At 34.4% G+C, this 18,804-nt stretch overlaps 2 protein-coding genes across 2 annotated transcripts; one reads left to right on the top strand and one right to left on the bottom strand.

Annotated features, from left to right (window-relative positions):
• Positions 1-4,566: 4,566 nt before the first annotated feature.
• On the bottom strand, positions 4,567-6,897 carry LOC138323189 (PHD finger-like domain-containing protein 5A). The gene is made up of 4 exons (XM_069267602.1): positions 6,776-6,897; positions 6,368-6,391; positions 5,842-6,008; positions 4,567-4,758 (listed from the first exon to the last, which is right to left on the bottom strand). Exons 1-4 carry the CDS (start codon positions 6,825-6,827, stop codon positions 4,669-4,671), a joined length of 333 nt encoding a protein of 110 aa, XP_069123703.1. The 5' UTR covers positions 6,828-6,897; the 3' UTR covers positions 4,567-4,668.
• A 164-nt stretch (positions 6,898-7,061) lies between these two features.
• Positions 7,062-18,462, top strand: LOC138323188 (probable ATP-dependent RNA helicase DDX47). Its single transcript, XM_069267601.1, has 13 exons — positions 7,062-7,208; positions 9,651-9,744; positions 10,303-10,491; positions 11,039-11,110; positions 11,508-11,578; positions 11,901-11,948; positions 12,466-12,537; positions 12,877-12,993; positions 13,583-13,729; positions 14,284-14,360; positions 15,480-15,611; positions 16,610-16,739; positions 17,099-18,462. The coding sequence occupies exons 1-13, from the start codon at positions 7,140-7,142 to the stop codon at positions 17,219-17,221; spliced, it is 1,341 nt and encodes a 446-aa protein (XP_069123702.1). The 5' UTR covers positions 7,062-7,139; the 3' UTR covers positions 17,222-18,462.
• The last annotated feature ends 342 nt before the right edge of the window (positions 18,463-18,804 follow it).

Genomic DNA, 18,804 nt, shown 5'->3' with positions numbered 1-18,804 from the left:
GTAAGTAAATTATTGTATATAATTACAAGGATTCATAAGCCACTTATAAAAAGGATTTATAAGCCACTTATAAATCCTTGATAATTAGGGGGACAACCAAACTCAATGCCCCAGCTAGCAGAGTTACGTTGGTCCGACGTCATTTTCAGTCGGCTAGGTCGCAGTCGGATTTCTTGCGTTTCGCCGACGTTGGAAAACGTCGGCGTTTTTCTCTTGAAGATAAAGTAAATGCACGACGTTTAGCCAACGTTGGTTCAACCACTTTAAATTGTTAAGGGTGTACTCCTCTGAGAAGTCAAAATTTTCTTGTATTAAACTTTTTTTCTCATATAGATTTTTGGAAATAGGAGTTCATGCCATAAAAGAAAATAGAAGAAAAAACATATGTCCGTATGCTCTTTTTTGAGCTATTGTCACTCAAAGATACCTAATTGACAAAATATTGGATTTTATGGGAATTTTGTCGTTTTGATCATATACACAATAGATTAAAGCCATAATTTCCGAATGAGGTGTTTGATATGTGTGGATGTTTGTAGAAATTATTTTCTAGTAGTCTTCTTTAAAAATATACCAGTTTTGATCAATAAGACTTACATTTTTTTCTCAGAATAACAACATATGCCACCCCTACCCCTTAATTTTGAGCTTCAAAATGCACCATTTTCAGCCATTTTTGCCAAATTTAGCTCTTTAAAGAAAAAGTTCTGGTATTTAACTTTTGTTAATATTTTGCATATCAACAGGGAAAGGGTTGTTCTTTCTAAATCAGGCAGAAAAATGGGGGGTTCGTGTGCTTACTTTTTTGCCACATTTGAATATTTGTTATTTTTCAGTATTTTCGAGTAAAAAATAATTGTGCTCAAATTACCATTAAATGTAAAAATAAAGAGACAAAAGTTTATTATATCACACATTAATGCTCAATACTTTAATTACCACGAACCCAGTAAAGATTTACAGCAAAAATTACCTCGATACAGCTAAAAATACTGGCGCAGTGATGATTTAAGTAAAAACAATTTCAGTAAAAAATGGTAAAACTGTGGCTCTACTCAAAGTGATAAAAGACACAATTTCAAAATTGCCGCCAAATGGGCCATTTCTTAAAATCCCCATATAAAAAAAAATCTACTTAAACTAGAAATGTAATTTTTTGATAAAAATTTGCAACTGGTAATTTCCTACAGATATTGATAAATTTTATTTGAAAATCTTATAACTTCTTTGATCTATGTCGAAACGAGACTTCAACGGGACTGAAACCTCAAAAGAATACAACCTTAACGTCGGTTTAAAATGATTAAACACTAATATTCTATTATGGCCCTTTCCAGAGGGAACTGTTCTCCTATAGTGTTGTCTGGTGAGATATAGTCCCCGAGTCGGGTCATTCATATGAATAAACTAGATAGTCCTTCATTTCGGCATGCTACATGCCTAATATCAGGTCACTGGGCCTCATAGTTATTGACAAGTCGTTTAAAAATGCCTTTTTGACCCCCGTGAGCTTGAATAAAGGTCAAGGCCATTCGTTTTAACAAACATTCCAGCATATTTACAGGCCCAATATGTGTTCCCTAGTCCTTTCCACATGGACCTGGCATGAATTTCTACATTTATAGTATCTATGGAACTATAATTCCTGTGATCCTTTCCGTTGTCCAGGAGAATTCTTTTGAATGAAATATTTATGACTTTGCATTTCGCACGCCGACGGATGGAGCACAATGAAGGATAAACAATCTCACTGTATACATAGAAGTCATCAATGGGGAGAATCAAAGGTATTTGAGGCTGGGCTTGTAAATATTCTGGGGTAAGCACCTGAGGCTGCCTGGTAGATATTCTGAGGTAAGTACCTGAGGCTGTCTGGTAGATATTCTGAGGTAAGCATCTGAGGCTGCCTGGCAGATATTCCGAGGTAAATACCTCAGGTTGGCCTGTTAGATATTCTGAGGTAAGGACTGGGGCTTGTTCAGTAGATATTCAAAGGCAAGTACCTGAGGCTGCCTGGTAAATATTGTGAGGAAGGGACCTGAGACCGGCCTGGTAGACTTTCTGAGGTAAGCACATCAGGTTGTCCCGGTAGATATTCTGATGTAAGTACCCGAGGCTTGTCCAGTAAATATTCTATGGTAAGCACCCGAGGTTGTCCTGGTAGATATTCTGAAGTAAGCACCTGATGCTGGCCTGCTAAATATTGTGAGGTAGGGACCTGAGACCGGCCTGGTAGATTTTCTGAGGTAAGCACATCAGGTTGTCCCGGTAGATATTCTGAGGTAAGTACCCGAGGCTTGTCCAGTAAATATTCTATGGTAAGCACCCGAGGTTGTCCTGGTAGATATTCTGAAGTAAGCACCTGGGGCTGGCCTGGTAAATATTGTGAGGTAGGGACCTGAGACTGGCCTGGTAGATTTTCTGAGGTAAGCACATCAGGTTGTCCTGGTAGATATTCTGAGGTAAGTACCTGAAGCTGGGTTGGTAGGAATTCTGAGGTAAGAACCCGAGGTAGGGTTGGTAGATATTCTACAGTAAGGACCCGAGGCTGGGCTGGTAGATATTCTAAAGTAAGGACATCTTAATCATAAAGTAAGGACCTGAGGCTGGGCTGGTAGATATTCTGAGTAAACACGGAGGCTTGTCCAGTAGATATTTTGAGGTAAATACCTGAGGCTGGCCTGGTAGAAATATTCTAGGGTTGTCTTGGTAGATATTATGAGGTAAGCAGCTGAGGCTGAGTTGGTTGATATTCTGAGTAAGTACTGAGGATCGTCCAGTTGATATTCTAAGGTAAGCACCTGAGGCTGGCCTGGTAGATATTCTGAGATAAGCACCTGAGGCTGGCCTGATAAATATTTTATGGAAAGTACCTGAGGCTGGGCTGGTAGATATTCTGAGTAAACACGGAGGCTTGTCCAGTAGATATTATGAGGTAAGCACCAAAGGCTGGGCTGGTAGATATTCTAAGGTAAGTATTTGGGCTTGTCCAATATATATTCTGAGGTAAGCACCTGAGGCTGGCCTTGGTAGATATTCTGAGGTAAGCACCTGAGGCTGGCCTTGGTAGATATTCTGAGGTAAGTACTCGGGGCTGGGTTAGTAGATATTCTGAGGTAAGCACCTGAGGCTGGCCTGGTAGATGTTCTAAGGTAAGTATCTTACGCTGCCTGGTAGATCTCCTGAGGTAAGTACCTGAGGCTTGGCTGGTAGATATTCTGAGTGTTTATATTCCAAACTATGCTTTGCTTTGAATATTAAAAAAAAAAGGTTTTTTTAATTTACTTTTGAGATATTTCAAGATAAGTACTTCAGGCTGCCTGGTAGTAAATATACACAGGTATGTACCGGAGGCTGGTCTGGTAGATATGCTGAGTTAAGCATCCAAGGCTGCCTGGTAGAGATACTCTATGGTAAAGTATCTGAGGCTGAGCTGGTCGATATTTTGAGTGTTTATATTACAAACCATGCTTTGCTTTAAAAATAAATACCCGATAAATATGTTTTTTTTTTTTTTACTTTTGAGTAGTGGTAGGCTGATTATTGATTATAATTGATAATCAGTTGGCATGCCCTTTCCGATAATGAAAATCTATAATCACTGATCACTAATCAAATAGGTACTATGCATGTTGTAGATTTATTTTCTACATATAGTGGAACTTACTTGATACGTACTTGGATAATACGACAACCCAGCTTAATACGAAATACTTTGCTGTTCCCGGCCGAATTCCATTTTTATCTTTGTTGAACAAACTCGGAAAACTCGAATTAGGAAAACTCGAAAAACTCGGATAATACGAAGTAAATCTTTGGTCCGAATGACCTAAATCATACATAAAATATGCGTATAACTCGAAACGAGATATTTTGGACACCAAGAATGGCAATTTCTTTTTCATAAATATGCTGTAAAACGGCATTTCAAAAGACGCTTACAACTACAAAGGCATGGAAAAACTGTTTAATGTTTAGCAATGAACCTAAGTCATATTGTATCAATTATCATTAGCGATAATCAATTGTAAAGCTGCAGTGCATGTTCATTACTTGTACATTAACATTACCCCGACTGAAATGGCGACAGGATATAAAAAACAGGTGCTCTCGTCAGTAGACTTATTTGAGAACTCGCTTAATTCGAACACTCGGATAACTCGAAGTTTTATCTCGGTCCCTTCGAGTTTGTATTAACCGAGCTCCACTGTATAATTTCAACAGATACATATCTTTTCAATCGTTACTTGGTTGCTATTGAATGGTTATCTCTTTTTTCAGCAGAAAAAAAATAAATTATATGAATTCATTGATTAATTAAGACTTTAAAGTTTTGTGTAAATATTCAAAATCCAAAGAAAATAACACTGAAAATTGTAACAACAGCAAAATTTTACGTCCAAAAAAAATATTTGCTAGAAACTGATTATTTAATCGATTATGGATCTGTTTATGACTTCAGATTTCAAAGTGATCATCAATATGATTTCAAACTGATTGCCCATCACTACTTTTGAGATACATGTACATCACAAGTGTATAAGAAGGAATGAAAAAATTTCAATGTTGATAAATGAAATTGATTTAATGTTTCATGATAGGTCAAAGACATTCAAATATATACAACAAAGACAAGTCCACCATTCTCACACTTCTCTTCACCAGTTATCATCTTTTCTTGAACCCATATTTCTTTCTTTCATAGAACAAGTCTGTTTTTGCACTTCCCAAGTTGACAATCTTTGGACATCCATCTCTCTGAAAAATTAAAGTATTGTGAAAGTTAATAGTGGTAAAAGTCAAATAAGAATGTAGAAGTAAAATAACTGCATTAACAAGAATGTAGCTATAATTGGTGGATGTCATACTGTCATACATCTTGATTTGTGGATATACAATGTATATATATATGATCAGTTTGGCAGTGGGGTAATATTCTGTTTAGTGGCAAACATTTACAAATACAATTATTGACTTCTCTGTAGGTACAGGTGGAAGAGTTACTTCCCTTTATATTAAAAGTTCTACTGGCATTTCTTTCCATAATCTTGGTTCGGATTTTCGTTATTAACAAATTGATCTGTCTAATTGCTAAAATAAATTCATCCTAATTCGCAAAAAAAATGCTAAGTTTTTCTTCACACACCCAATATCCAATCACGTGGACAGTATGGTTTAATGAATGATCAAGATCTTTTGTATGTGTGTACTTTTCAATTGATGCATAAAATATTTATTTGATGCTTCTTAGTAACATAAAGTTTTTCATTATGAAATGCTGTGAATGCACAATTTGCTAAATGAAATTTGTATTTGCTAAAGAGAAAAAAATCACTTTTGCAACTTTTGCTAAGAAACTTAGTGTGAGCTCAGATAATAATGTTTAATTTGGCAAAAGATATCTTTGACCAATAAATTACTTGACTTCCCTTTTAGTATAGCCTCCCTGCTCCCTTTCACTAAACCTGATCATGAAATAACTTTCTTCAAAAATGACTATAGAATAGTAGATCAAGTATCCTTCAAATATCTAGTAGGAAATGACTTTCATAACTACATTTCAAGTTAGCAAGTTGAATACAGGTGTTTCGAGATTCCAAAACAAAATGGGTAAAATATGATTTTCTGTTGAGTAGTCCCTCCTTTTGTTGCGTACGACGTCACAAAAAACACATAAAAAATATGATGCCACAATCAACAGCAGGTGGAACAAATCAATGTTACATTTTACTTTACCCCTGTCTTTTTAGGATCTTGAAACCGACATATTCAAGAAATTTACAGAACATATGATAAAGGAACAACATAACACAATGATTATATTAGGAGAATCCCACTTACATCTTTTTCCATTATTGTACACTCTTTGCAGTAGTAGGCGTCGGAGACTCCGGGCCCCCCACAGATCACACAGCGGCCCTGGTACGAGCCATAGTTACACTCATCACATATCCTCACTAGTGTACAGGGCCGTACATAGGAGTCACAGATTACACACTTCCCGTCACCTAGGAATAAAACAAGCGGAAAATATATTACTCATATTTGTAGTGGGGCTGTATGAGCCCTGTTGTTTGAATTTAATTTCTACCAATAACTTAAGTCCCTACTTGATGACAGATGAAGACTTCTGCAAGATTGAGTGCTTGTTCATTGTCTTGGATGTATGATAATTAACTATTTACAGTGCAGTAATTTGTATATACAGATAGAAGTCAAATTTAAATGAATTTTGTGATAGTGTCTTCTGCTACTCCTGCTAGGAGTGCTACACATATCATATAGTATAGATCTACTAATGCTAAGATTAGTCAGCTTCGGGACAAGACCGTGCTAAAATAGTTGCAAATCAAAATGTAATACTCACATTTCTCACATAGTCTCCCAATGGCTGTAATGACAAAATATTTATGATGAGTACTTTAAAAATTGCAATTCACTTGAATAGACATACTTCAACTGTGTTAGTACATTATGAGTGAAAATATTAAAATAATGAACATGGGACGTTTAAACATTAGATGATTTCCCAGAAGCGAGTTAACAGCAACGTATAACGTAAGATGTATATGTAACGTTAGCGTTACACCGCAAAACGTATGTCAGACGTTTCGTTGCACCTTTTCTATTCATCTTTTAACAAACTATTCAAAACAAATCAATTATTGGGCCATGATAAATTCAAACGGAATCATCAGTACTTTTTAACCCTAAATTTCATCGTAAGAATCATTTGAAGTAGTAAAATATCGAAATAAAGTCTTAATATACGCACCAACACCAGGTTGCTTTCTACAAAATATCAAATCTGGATGATGCTTCGCCATATTGTAAGGTAAATTACCATTTTACAAAATCATATATTAGCGGAACGCAATAGCATAAAGTGTTTTGGTATATTTAGGGTTAAGATATATTACAATATTATTTCAGAATTGAATTTAAAATTAAAATAAAATGTTTATCGAAAACATATAAATTAATATTAAATTTAATATGATAATAATTTTCTATTATTCGTGTATTCCGTATAATTATTAAGCGCATATATGACGAATAGCACAACAATTACTGAATCAGTAGAATGTTTGATTTGAAAGAAGAGCAAAGCGAAGCATTGCAGTGACACTGAAAGCAGCATGGAGGAAACACAAGAGCACATGGAAGAAAACGAAGGATCAGAAGAAAACGTGACATTTAAGTCATTGGTAATTATTGTTATTTGATTCGTATCCGTTCCGAACATTAATCTGAACGTGGTAGAAAAACTGTAATGTCAACGTTGCATTTAGAACTTGGCCTATTCTGATGGTCATTATCGAATCCCAGGTTGACATGTTTATATGTTTAAATGCCCAATATCCGTATAAGTCTGTTTTTCTTTTTCATGATTCATGTTTTTGGAAAGTCTTCAAGAAACTTTGATTTTGAGAAATTTAAGACTTGAATCAGGCTGGAAAAAAGCCCTGATATGTAATGTTGAAAACCTCGTGGTTGTGACAGTGTATGTTGATTAATTGTTGTGGAAATGTATAACTCCAGCGCAGATTGAGTAGATGGTACGATACGTTTATTGGAGTCATGATTGGCGAGTTAATATAGCAGTACATCGGGATAACATACCCGGTATGTCAATATTTGGGTATGAAAGCCATTACCTGGAACAGTTGATACCAACGTAGTTGCTGTATTACATCTATATAGGGAAACATGGTTACTCATTAGAACTTATCATGTATCATAATTAATAACATGGCTATGTAATTAGTAGTTATACAATGACCCTAACAAAAGTAGGTTTCCAATAAACTTTACATGTACGTACATATACTATTGTAAATATGAAACACAGGTGCTTGACCTACACAATATAACATATTTACTTGAAAGCCGCACATGTAAATTTAGATAATTATATATTAGTCCAAATTTCAAACTCTAAAATTCTTATCATTTATATATATTATACCACAAATAGTTTACATTTAATAATTGTTTTCGGTTTCGTGTTTTAAAAACAAATACATTTATTTAATGTTCTTAACGTAATAATATGAAAAGAACTTATATAAAACATAACAAACAAAGTATTTATTACAATACATGTATATTACATAAAAACCTATAATCGATTACAAGGTCAAGGGGAGTAACTCGTACATGACAATTTAATTGACTACGAACACATAATTTGGCAGTCCGGAAAATCCGTAATCCAGACGGTTTATGCTGGGAATGAAGGTGTCCGGATTATCGAGGGTCCACTATATTCATGTAGAGTAGAACAATTCTGTCACATGAAATGGCTTTTAAGTTCAGATATAGGATAAAAAAATGTAAATGTAAGACTCAGTTAACAATTACATTAAAAGGTTTACCTTTCACTGATGTTTTCATTATGGATTATTCAAAGTCAAGTGTATATTTTGTAATTACACGTGAGTGTAACTTTGAATATGGTCTTGCACAACATGGAATCTTGTTTGGACTTTCAGTTTCTGGTTTACTGAGAAAGTTTTTCAACTCTACATACATTGTAATGGACGATTTACAAATTTTACATTAATTGATTTTGTTACTGAGACATCCATATGAGTTCGCTTTGTGTTGGCTGGTTTGATCTGCACTCTATGTAGTACCTATATGTTCTTTCTGCAAAAGAATTCATTGGGGAGCATTTTAAAACATTTTGAATTCAGGTGTTCTCATTTTATTAATGAACATGCGGCTTGGGAATATCATATTTAATCTTAAGTACATTGTATATACAAAAAAATGTACAAAAATCACTGTGTAGCAGATGAGAGAGAGTGATTCAGGCCCTTAATGTTCTCTGCTAAACCAATTAAAACTGATAATCAGTGATTAAAAATTAAAACTGCCAAAAAGATTAAATCTTGATCGTTGCTCTCTTGTATAAACTTAAAACGTGAAAACTGTGTTTGTTTCTTTCATTATTTTATTTTGCAAATTGATTTATGGCTTACTTTGTGCAATAATTTTACAAAAGCCAAATTTATAAAATGCATCCTTATTTTTACAATTTTAAGCTGTCTGGGTATTTATTTGGATGAATATGGTACATGTACTTGCCGACTTTGTCACATCTTGTCATTTTCTCTCTATCATATGTATTACATTATCAACATTATATCTATCTACTTATTTGAATTTGATTAAATTGAAATATCATTTCATTTATTTCAATACAATGTGACTGACATAACTACAGTACTATGATAATTGGACTGAAATTATTTCTATGTGATTTGATTCAAATTTAAATACATAGGACAACATGTTTAAGCAATACCATGTTATTATTAACTTTATTGTAAATCTTCTTTGTGTACTGAAAAGAGAAAGGAAATGAAACTGTAGAAAACAAAGAAGTTGCCAACATCATTCATTGAGAATGTAACAGGGAAAAAAATGAACTACCACATGGAATGAAATCAATAACCCTTGCAAACCTAAGGCAACTTACCATAACATTAATAAACAAGATTTTACTTTTAATTGAGATTTGAATTATTTTATCAAAAAAATTAACTGATAACAATGAATGAAATCAATAACCCATGCAAACCTAAGGCAACTAACCATAGGTAAGGTTTTACTTTTGATTGAGATTTGAATTGTTTTATCAGGGTATTGTTGATGTACTGTGTGAAGCGTGTGAACTCTTGAAATGGAAAACACCAACAAAGATTCAAAAGGAATCCATTCCTATAGCGCTTCAAGGTAAGCATTTTGTTTGGACTAGAAGAAGTCAATCAATCATGTTAAGGCTAAATTGCTTAATACTAAAGATGCTCCACTGCTGACAAATAGTATTTTTTCTCTAATAAAAACAGGAGCAGATGATTTTGTATTTTTTTTAGGTTACAAAAGTTACTTACTTTACACCATTACCACCATTGAAAAGTTTGAGCTTATTATTTTACTTCAAGATAAAAGTATTAAAAATAATTAATTGCATCTCAAAACAAATTTGTGGCACTATTTCCTATATGGAATGAATGCGCATGCACCAGGAGCACAATGAATTATACTATATTATTTTTTATGTTCATTAGACATAGTCACATATATATATGTATACTTACGTGAACACTAATTAGTGTTCAAATGATGAGTATCGTTAATGCTCTGTCTGCGGTGGAGCATCTTTAAGTATTTTCTTGGTTGGAACCAAACTCTACAATTTATACTGGTATTCTAATTTTAAGTAACTCAAACACTGAGATAACTTGGAAGATTTATTACTGTTTATCTTGAAATTGTGTTCCTTTATGACAGGGAAGGATGTGATAGGCTTGGCGGAGACCGGATCAGGAAAGACCGGATCATTTGCTTTACCCATCCTACAATCTCTCCTAGAAAACCCTCAGCGTCTCTATGCACTGATCCTGACACCCACCAGGGAGCTGGCTTTTCAGATATCAGAACAATTTGAGGCCCTTGGATCTACTATTGGTATCAAATGTGGTATGTAGAAAACTGTATCAGTATACAGTAATTCTTACTTATAGTGTGGAATTATTTGGGTACTTTCATTATTAATGATCTGTCCATCTACAACGGTTGACCAACTACTACTTCTAAACTACTGGTGTTGTTTCAGCAAAACTTTGTGACAATACAGCTGTATTAGTAAAATGTATTTCTGATTAAATTTGTCATAGATGATAAGCTTTGTTAGGAATTGAATAAAAAAAAAGAACCGGGTTGAATACAAGTTGTAAACAATATTTCTTATGTAACTGCTGTTTAATAGTTCTTTCCTTAATTTTGTTTTATTATGGGTCCTTCAAAATTCGTATGTGTTGTATGTTTTGAATTGGTCTGTGTTGTATGTTTTGAATTGGTCTGACTTCTATTCTATCAAAGGATATGGAGAAAGGCTTTTTGTACATCATGGATAAATCTTAAATCATATTAATTTGATTAGAAATTTGTGTCTACATCCTTTAAAAGTATAATTAGGATGCTAAAAATTTAATGGTTTTATTTCATATTGTCATTTGTTCCACAGCTGTCATAGTCGGCGGTATAGATATGATGACACAATCTCTCATGTTGGCCAAGAAACCTCACATAATAATTGGTAAGCTAACGATAAAACTAGGATACCCACAGTAATCAAAATGACCACGATTTATAATAATCTCAAAAACTTCTTACAAGAAAAGAATAATTAGATATAATGTACATTTTTTTAACAGTCATGACCAAACCTGAAATGACACTTGCTTTAGTTTATTGCATAGTCTGTCCTACAAAATTTTAATTTCATTTGGTTTCACTTACTATACCAGGTATATATAGTAGTTTTGCCCTCTGTTTTATAGATTAATTGCCCATAATGAGATCAAGGAGTTCAATTGTAGGATTTCAACTTAGATATCTTTAAAAACTGATTTTTGCATTTGGTGTGTTAAATACACTGTTTATTGTTTATATTTTATATATTTATTATTTATATATTGTGCATTTATTTACAGCTACCCCTGGCAGATTAGTGGACCACCTAGAAAACACAAAGGGATTTAATCTTCGCTCACTCAAGTACCTGGTAAAAATGCTGCTCTGTTTATTTCAAAACAATGCTTTAAGTTTGTTTTTGAGCAATGAGCCCTTTTAAGAAGACTGTTATGATAGTAATAAAAAGCTCAGGATGGATAAAAAAAAATCATTTTAACAGTTAATGTAGATATTGATGAACTCTGTCTTTAGAAAAAAAGTTACAGTATTTGAAAGTATTAAATGTTCTTTAGAGGAAAAGTTGTGGACAAAATCAAATGTAATTTTATTAAAGTAAGGTATTTATGGTGAAAGATTATCCTCACAAAATATGAAAAAACTCTGTTGACAATAAACTTTCCTTACTCCTGTAGGTGATGGATGAAGCTGACAGAATACTGAATATGGACTTTGAACAGGAGGTAAGTCACTTTTACAATAAGAAGTATTTCTATGTCAGGTATTGTACCGTTGTATCAGCAGTTTTTGATGATGCATGAATGCAGTTTTTTAATCAACCATAACAGGTACATGTATGTGGTCAGCCTAAAAAATCACATTGATTTTACAATTTGAAGTTGTAGATGGTTTAGGGACTGCTGTGGCTATCCCACCACTTACATGTGACATTCGCCAGGTGCTGTAGCTAGGTTGATGGTTTCTCTCAGGGTAACCTGACAAGTCCTATATGAACTTTGCTGTACATAAAATAAAAACAGCTATATTAATCCATGATATGTAGTTCCCTATGCTGTCTAAAGGGGAAAGAACTGGTCAATGGTGAGCAAGAAAGCCCTCTTGGATTTGTTATACATATATACTCAAATTGATTTAAAAGACAGGGGCCAGTGACTAGTTTGAAAGGAAAGACATATTTTAAAGTGAAATAATTTTCCTTTTGTTAACAGTTTAATTTATTTTAATCTTTTAAATATTTAGGTGGACAAATTACTGAAAGTGATACCACGTGAACGGAGGACATATCTATACTCCGCTACCATGACAAAGAAGGTAGGTGTGATACCAGGTGAAACAGGAGAGTATAAAGAAAATTTCTTGGTTGTGTATTCAATATCGGGGAGTTCTTATTTCATATCTACCTGTTATGTTTATGTGTAACTTTTTGTGTAAATATCCCTAGTACCATATATCCATCATGACGTTATGATATGGACAATGATATACTTCTTGACCTCAAAAATTTCAAACTTATGGTTTTAAATTTAGGTCAGATTCTCACTAAAGTTCATATGGGAAAAACGTTTTTGTGTGCACTTATCAAATACTTAAACCATTGACAAAGGAAAAACAAGTAAAGCATAGAATTATGTCTGTATCTTTTTTATTCAGGTTGCAAAATTACAGCGTGCCTCACTGAAGGATCCTGTCAAAGTAGAAGTCTCTTCAAAGTATCAAACAGTCGACAAACTCATGCAGTACTACATATTTATTCCAGCTAAACACAAGGTATGTTTAAGTTCCCCTCACTTAGAGGTTTAGGTGACTGGGGTATATTTGCAATGGTATCCCCTGCAACAAAGTTAAGAAGAGTATACTGAAATCGGATTGTCTGTCTGTCTGTCTGTCTGTAGACTCAAATTTGTACGGGGAACTCCTCCTAAACTACTTGACAGATTTTGATAAAATTTAGTACACAGAACCCTGACATAAAGAGGAGTTGAGTAAACTATATAGGGTTCAGCAATATATTCTGTTAATGGAGTAATTACTAAATGTTTGCAGTGGGGGTATTAGTCATCCACTCTGGTGACAGTTCTAGTTATCATCTTTATGGCCTTCTTCATAGTGATATCACAAAAACATCTATACACACACCTCACCTAGGGATGATATACTGCCTCCCTCAAAAAGGAAATCCATAGGATAGTACCATTTCAATATTAAAAGTTAATGTTGCTTGGCCGTTCTCTTTTTGTCATTTTAATATGTTGTTCCCGAGTATGTAACTGCCATCTTTGTTTGATGGTTCTTTAAAATAAAGCATTAGTACCTGAGGATACAACTGTTACCTTCACTTTACATTGATTACTTTCAGGATGTGAACTTGGTATATATCTTGAATGAATTGGCTGGGAATTCCTTTATGGTTTTCTGTAGTACATGTGCGAACACACAGCGAGTAGCTCTGATGCTGCGTAACCTCGGTATGACTGCAATCCCTCTACATGGACAGCTCAGTCAGGTATGTCTGATCCAAAAAAGCTGGGAAGATCAGTACATGTACAACATCGGACAGTTTAACATAATTAGATTGATTTACAAATGTATTTTATTGCTCACAGACCATGATAGATATTTAAGACTTTTTGTCTTTTGTCTTTGTTATAATTAACACAAATTCAAGATTAAACCTTCCTTTAACCCCATCAACCAGTAGGAGACAACATTAGTGATGATGCTATCATTATTATATAGCGTTGGCATCAATTCATAGAAATATTGGCAAATACATATTATGGCACATGGAAAGAAATGATACTATTTTATATATCTATGGGAGAGAAGCTATTCATTCTTTATGTAAAAGGATACATTTTTAGGGCAAAGCGTAAGGCATGGCTTTTGAATCTTGATTTGAATTTGATATTTTGTCCTTTTTCACAAATAAATATTATAATCACTTGAAGAAAATGTTTTATTTTCTTACTGTATACTGCGTTTATTAGACAATACAATATGTATTTTTCAGTATTTTACTGGCAGTAACTAATAAAAGCTTGACTTTTTCTTCTTCAGGCAAAGAGGTTGGGGGCACTCAACAAGTTCAAAAGTAAAAGTCGTTCAATCCTCATAGCAACGGATGTGGCAAGCAGGTGATTATGAAACTGTTAACTAAGTGATACTTTTGTAGTGATATATTGTGTCGACTGCAATGCAAGTGCGACACATTGGTATCACTATGGTGGCAGCGGTGTCCTGAAAACAGTTTCTGTGCAATAACTTATGTATTTATTGTACGATTTCACCAAACTTGGTATATTGCTTTATATCAATGAGATCTTGTGTAGGTTCGCTACTGGTCAAATCCGTCAATATATGCAAGAGTTATTGGACTTTGAAATTGTCAAAACAGATAAATCCATGGTTTCCGCTTGATAACTTAAGTATTTATTGTGATCTCGGACGGGTTCAATACTGGTCAAAATCTGTCAATATTAGCGAGAGTTACGGGACTTTAAATTCTTCAAAACAGACAATTTCTTGGTTTCCGTACGATAACTTAAAATATTTATTATCCGATTGTAACCAAATGTTGTGTATTGCTTGATGTCAATATGATCTAGGATGAGTTTCGATACTGGTCAAAACCTGTCAATATTAAAAAGAGTTACAGGGCTTTAAAATCATAAAAACAGTTAATTTCTTGGTTTCCACTCAATAACTTTTGTATTTATTATCCCATTTCAACCAAATTTTGTTTGTTGCTTTATATGAATGAGATCTCAGATGGTTTTTACACTGATCAAAATCTGTAAATATTAGCAAGAGTTACGGGACTTGATAACTTAACTTGGCTATTAATAACTTTTTTTGGTGATGTTTTAAACTGCTGTGCAGGCGACACCTATACTTCCATGAAATTTTTGTATTTGTAAATCATGTTTCTGATCAATTTTAGATTGCCTTCTCATTTGAACTATTACAATTGCTTTTTTGTCTGGCATCCTAAGAGTGTCTTTAACAACTTACAGTCTTACACCTAGCATGCTACAAGCTCAATATCAGGTCTCTAGGCCTCTTGCTTGTAAAGGAGATGCTGATTTTTTGGCATCATAATTTTGAGAAGTTGACAGTATAAAATGTTTATGAGGACATGTGACAAAAGGTTAATCCAATAGGCCAACTGAGGCTTTTCTCTGATGACCTAAAAATTTGTCATGCCTGCTATAATTAATACTTTAAATAATTTCTCACCTTTCTGTGCCTTACAGAGGTCTGGATATTCCACATGTGGATGTTGTGATAAACCTGGACATCCCGACCCACTCCAAAGACTATATCCACAGGGTTGGACGAACAGCTAGAGCAGGGCGATCGGGCAAAGCCATCACATTTGTATCACAGTAAGTGCTTCCCAGCCTCTTGAGCAAACCGACCATCTCCTTTATTTCACAGTTTACAACTTTCCCCCTTGGTCCTTTGTTCCCAAATATCCCCCACCCCTGGGTCTACATCCACATGGTGGGGCAAGGGCAACCCCTTTGTTTCTAAATATCCCCCACCCCTGGGTCTACATCCACATGGTGGGGCAACGACATCACCTTTGTTTCCAAATATTTTCCACCCCTGGGTCTACATCCACATGGTGGGGCAACGACATCACCTTTGTTTCCAAATATTTTCCACCCCTGGGTCTACATCCACATGGTGGGGCAAGGACATCACCTTTGTTGCACAGAATATCCTCCAACCCCTGGATCACAATTATGTAGGGCTGATCAATCAGTTAATACCATCATGTACTATTTTATGAATGCACTTTCACAACCACAAGTTCAAGCATTATGAAACTCTGGATTGTTTGACATTTACATCTGATATGTCGAATGACTGAAGGGCTGGTGTGTTTATGTCATGGTGAAGCATCTATGTCATAATTTCTTTTAAATCAATACTTATGTAGGAATTGTAACTGAATTTGGCGAGAAACATTCTTGAGGGAAGGGGAACAAGTTTGTATAAATCTTGGCTCTGACCCTCTTGGGGCAAGTGGAAATAAACACTGAACCTATATTCAGAGCATTTCTTGACATAACAAACCAGGTGAGTGATACAAGACCTCTTGGCCACGTGTTAAGATACATGTATGCCAATAGTTTATGTTGATACATAAGTATTGAAAATTTATTAGGTCTTTTTTTTAATGGGAAAAATAAAGTATTATTTTGTGAGAAAGCATCAGTAAGGTCAAAGGAATTATCATCATAAGAATATGAATGTCAGGTAGATTCTTTCAATAAGATGTCAAAATAGAGAGGTTTTGTTGACATCAGTACATTAAAAGGTCAATCAATCAGTGAAAGGTGAGGTAGTGAGTGAAATAGTTCCTTCTACATTGTAGATATGATGTGGAACTGTACCAGAGAATAGAACATCTGATTGGTAAGAAGTTACCGCTGTATCCACGTGAGGATCAGGAGGTCATGCAGTTAATGGAGCGTGTCACTGAGGCACAGCGATTTGCACGGATGGTATGTAAAATTTACTCTCGAGTCATACGTTTTATAAACAAATGTAGGTACTGCAAGTGCAATTGCTTCTCATATATTCACTTTCCAGACAATATGACAAGTTCAGCAACCACATACACTAGGTTTATGAGATTTTAAAAAGATTTTCTATCCAAACCACACAATATATAAATTACATCAGTATTCTTACATCAATAAATATACAATGTAGTTTACAATAAATGAGTTTTAAGAAGTGAATCCACCTTTAAATCAATCTTAACTTTGCTTTCATACCCTAGTTAAAATATTTTATTTATTCTCATGTTTATGAAAATGCGATGACAAAAATTCTGAAAGAGATGCTTATGTTGTTGCAGGAACTTAGTGAATCCAGCAATAAAAAAGGAAAAGGCAAGCGATCCAATCGTGCAGATGATGAAGATGACACGGAAGAATCTACAGGAGTTCGGAAAAAATTCAAGAAAAAGAAAGTCAAATGAACAAGTTTAATAGAGACTTCACCTTGTTACTTGTTAGGTTGTTAAGTTTTTATGCTCTGGACCATTTCTTATATTGATCTGGAATTCATTAAAAGTGGGCTAAGTAGTTCTTTTGAGTCAAAATTACCAGTAGCTTGTTTACATATAGTGTCATGATAATGCATTAAGATTGTGAGATCTGCTAAATACATGCAGAGATGTACCCACATGTAGTGTTGTTCAGTAGCACATTGGAAATGTCATTTTAAAAGTAGAGAGTCCAAAATTTGAATCTGGCTTTTAGCAGAGCAGTCCAAAATGTAAACCATAGTATCTGAATAGAGCAGCTCAATATCTTCATCTTGAATTTGAAAGACCAGTCCAGTTATATGAATCTTACAACTTGAAAGAAATATCCAGAAGATTAATTTAGCTTTTGGTAAAGAATTACAAATTGTACATTTTTGTGGATTAGCAAAAACAATAAAAAAAATGTGATACTGTATGTGACCCGTAGAAGAGCAGTGGGTTTGGCATACATCGCAGAATCCCTAAATGTGAATTTGAAATTGGGTAGTGCAGTCACAAAAGTACATTACTGCAATAATTCTGATGCATTTAGTCATTATGCTTCATTTGTTGTTGTGCGAAAACCTTTCAATCAATCAACTCTGCTCAACAACCAAAAGACTTGGGGTACCGATATTGGGCCTGAAGTATGTTCAAATGAATGACTTTGACCTTCATTCAATGCCACAGGGACTAAATTAGCGATAACATATCAACCTTTTATCAATAACAAAGAAGCATAGACCATATTATTGTATGTTAGGATGAAGGGCTACACTACAAACATAATTCAAATGAATGGCCATGACCTTCATTCAAGGCTACAGGGGTCAAATAGACCAAAATTTAACCTCTTGTCAATAACTAAGAAGCTTAGAGCTGATATAAAATCTGCTTGACGAAATACTTCCAAAGGATTTGTGAAGTTGAAACACCCCTTCCTTCTTTCATAGTCACAGTGGTCATATATTAATATTATCAATATTTACTGAATGGTTCACAATTTCTGGACATTTGTATTTTATCCAAAGATTTGTTCTACTACTGTATACAAGCTTCATCTGTGTGTAGTATTGTACTTAGTCAGATGACCGTTACGGCCCATACGCCTCTTGTTGAATCAAGAATATGCAAATGGATTTTTTGTATGAAGTATATATTTATTTCAAAATGCAATAAAAGAGAAAAATATATTGGCTATTTTATGTTTTTTTAGGCAGTTGTTGTTCAAAACCTTGTTGTGACTTTAGACGGCCATCACTTACGTGATATTTTGTGCATAGACTATTTTTCAGGCATAAAATTTAACTAGTGATAAAAAAGCCCAAGTGCTTAGAAGTCAAAGGGACTCGTTTTGTGGTTGTTCTACAGATCATCAAGTCTAGACTAGAGGACTTGTTTTGTGGTGGTTCTAGACTGTCTGGCCTTGACTTTGGCACTCGTTTTGTCAATCTAGTTAAAATACACTGTATTCGCTATAATTAGCGGCCAGGGTGCTTAAGTGACAAAGGAGAGGGGCACTTATTAATGCACCA

This window comes from Argopecten irradians, chromosome 5 (assembly GCF_041381155.1).
Source record: "Argopecten irradians isolate NY chromosome 5, Ai_NY, whole genome shotgun sequence".
Taxonomy (NCBI): domain Eukaryota; kingdom Metazoa; phylum Mollusca; class Bivalvia; order Pectinida; family Pectinidae; genus Argopecten; species Argopecten irradians.
This window is presented reverse-complemented; position numbering and strand designations above follow the sequence as displayed.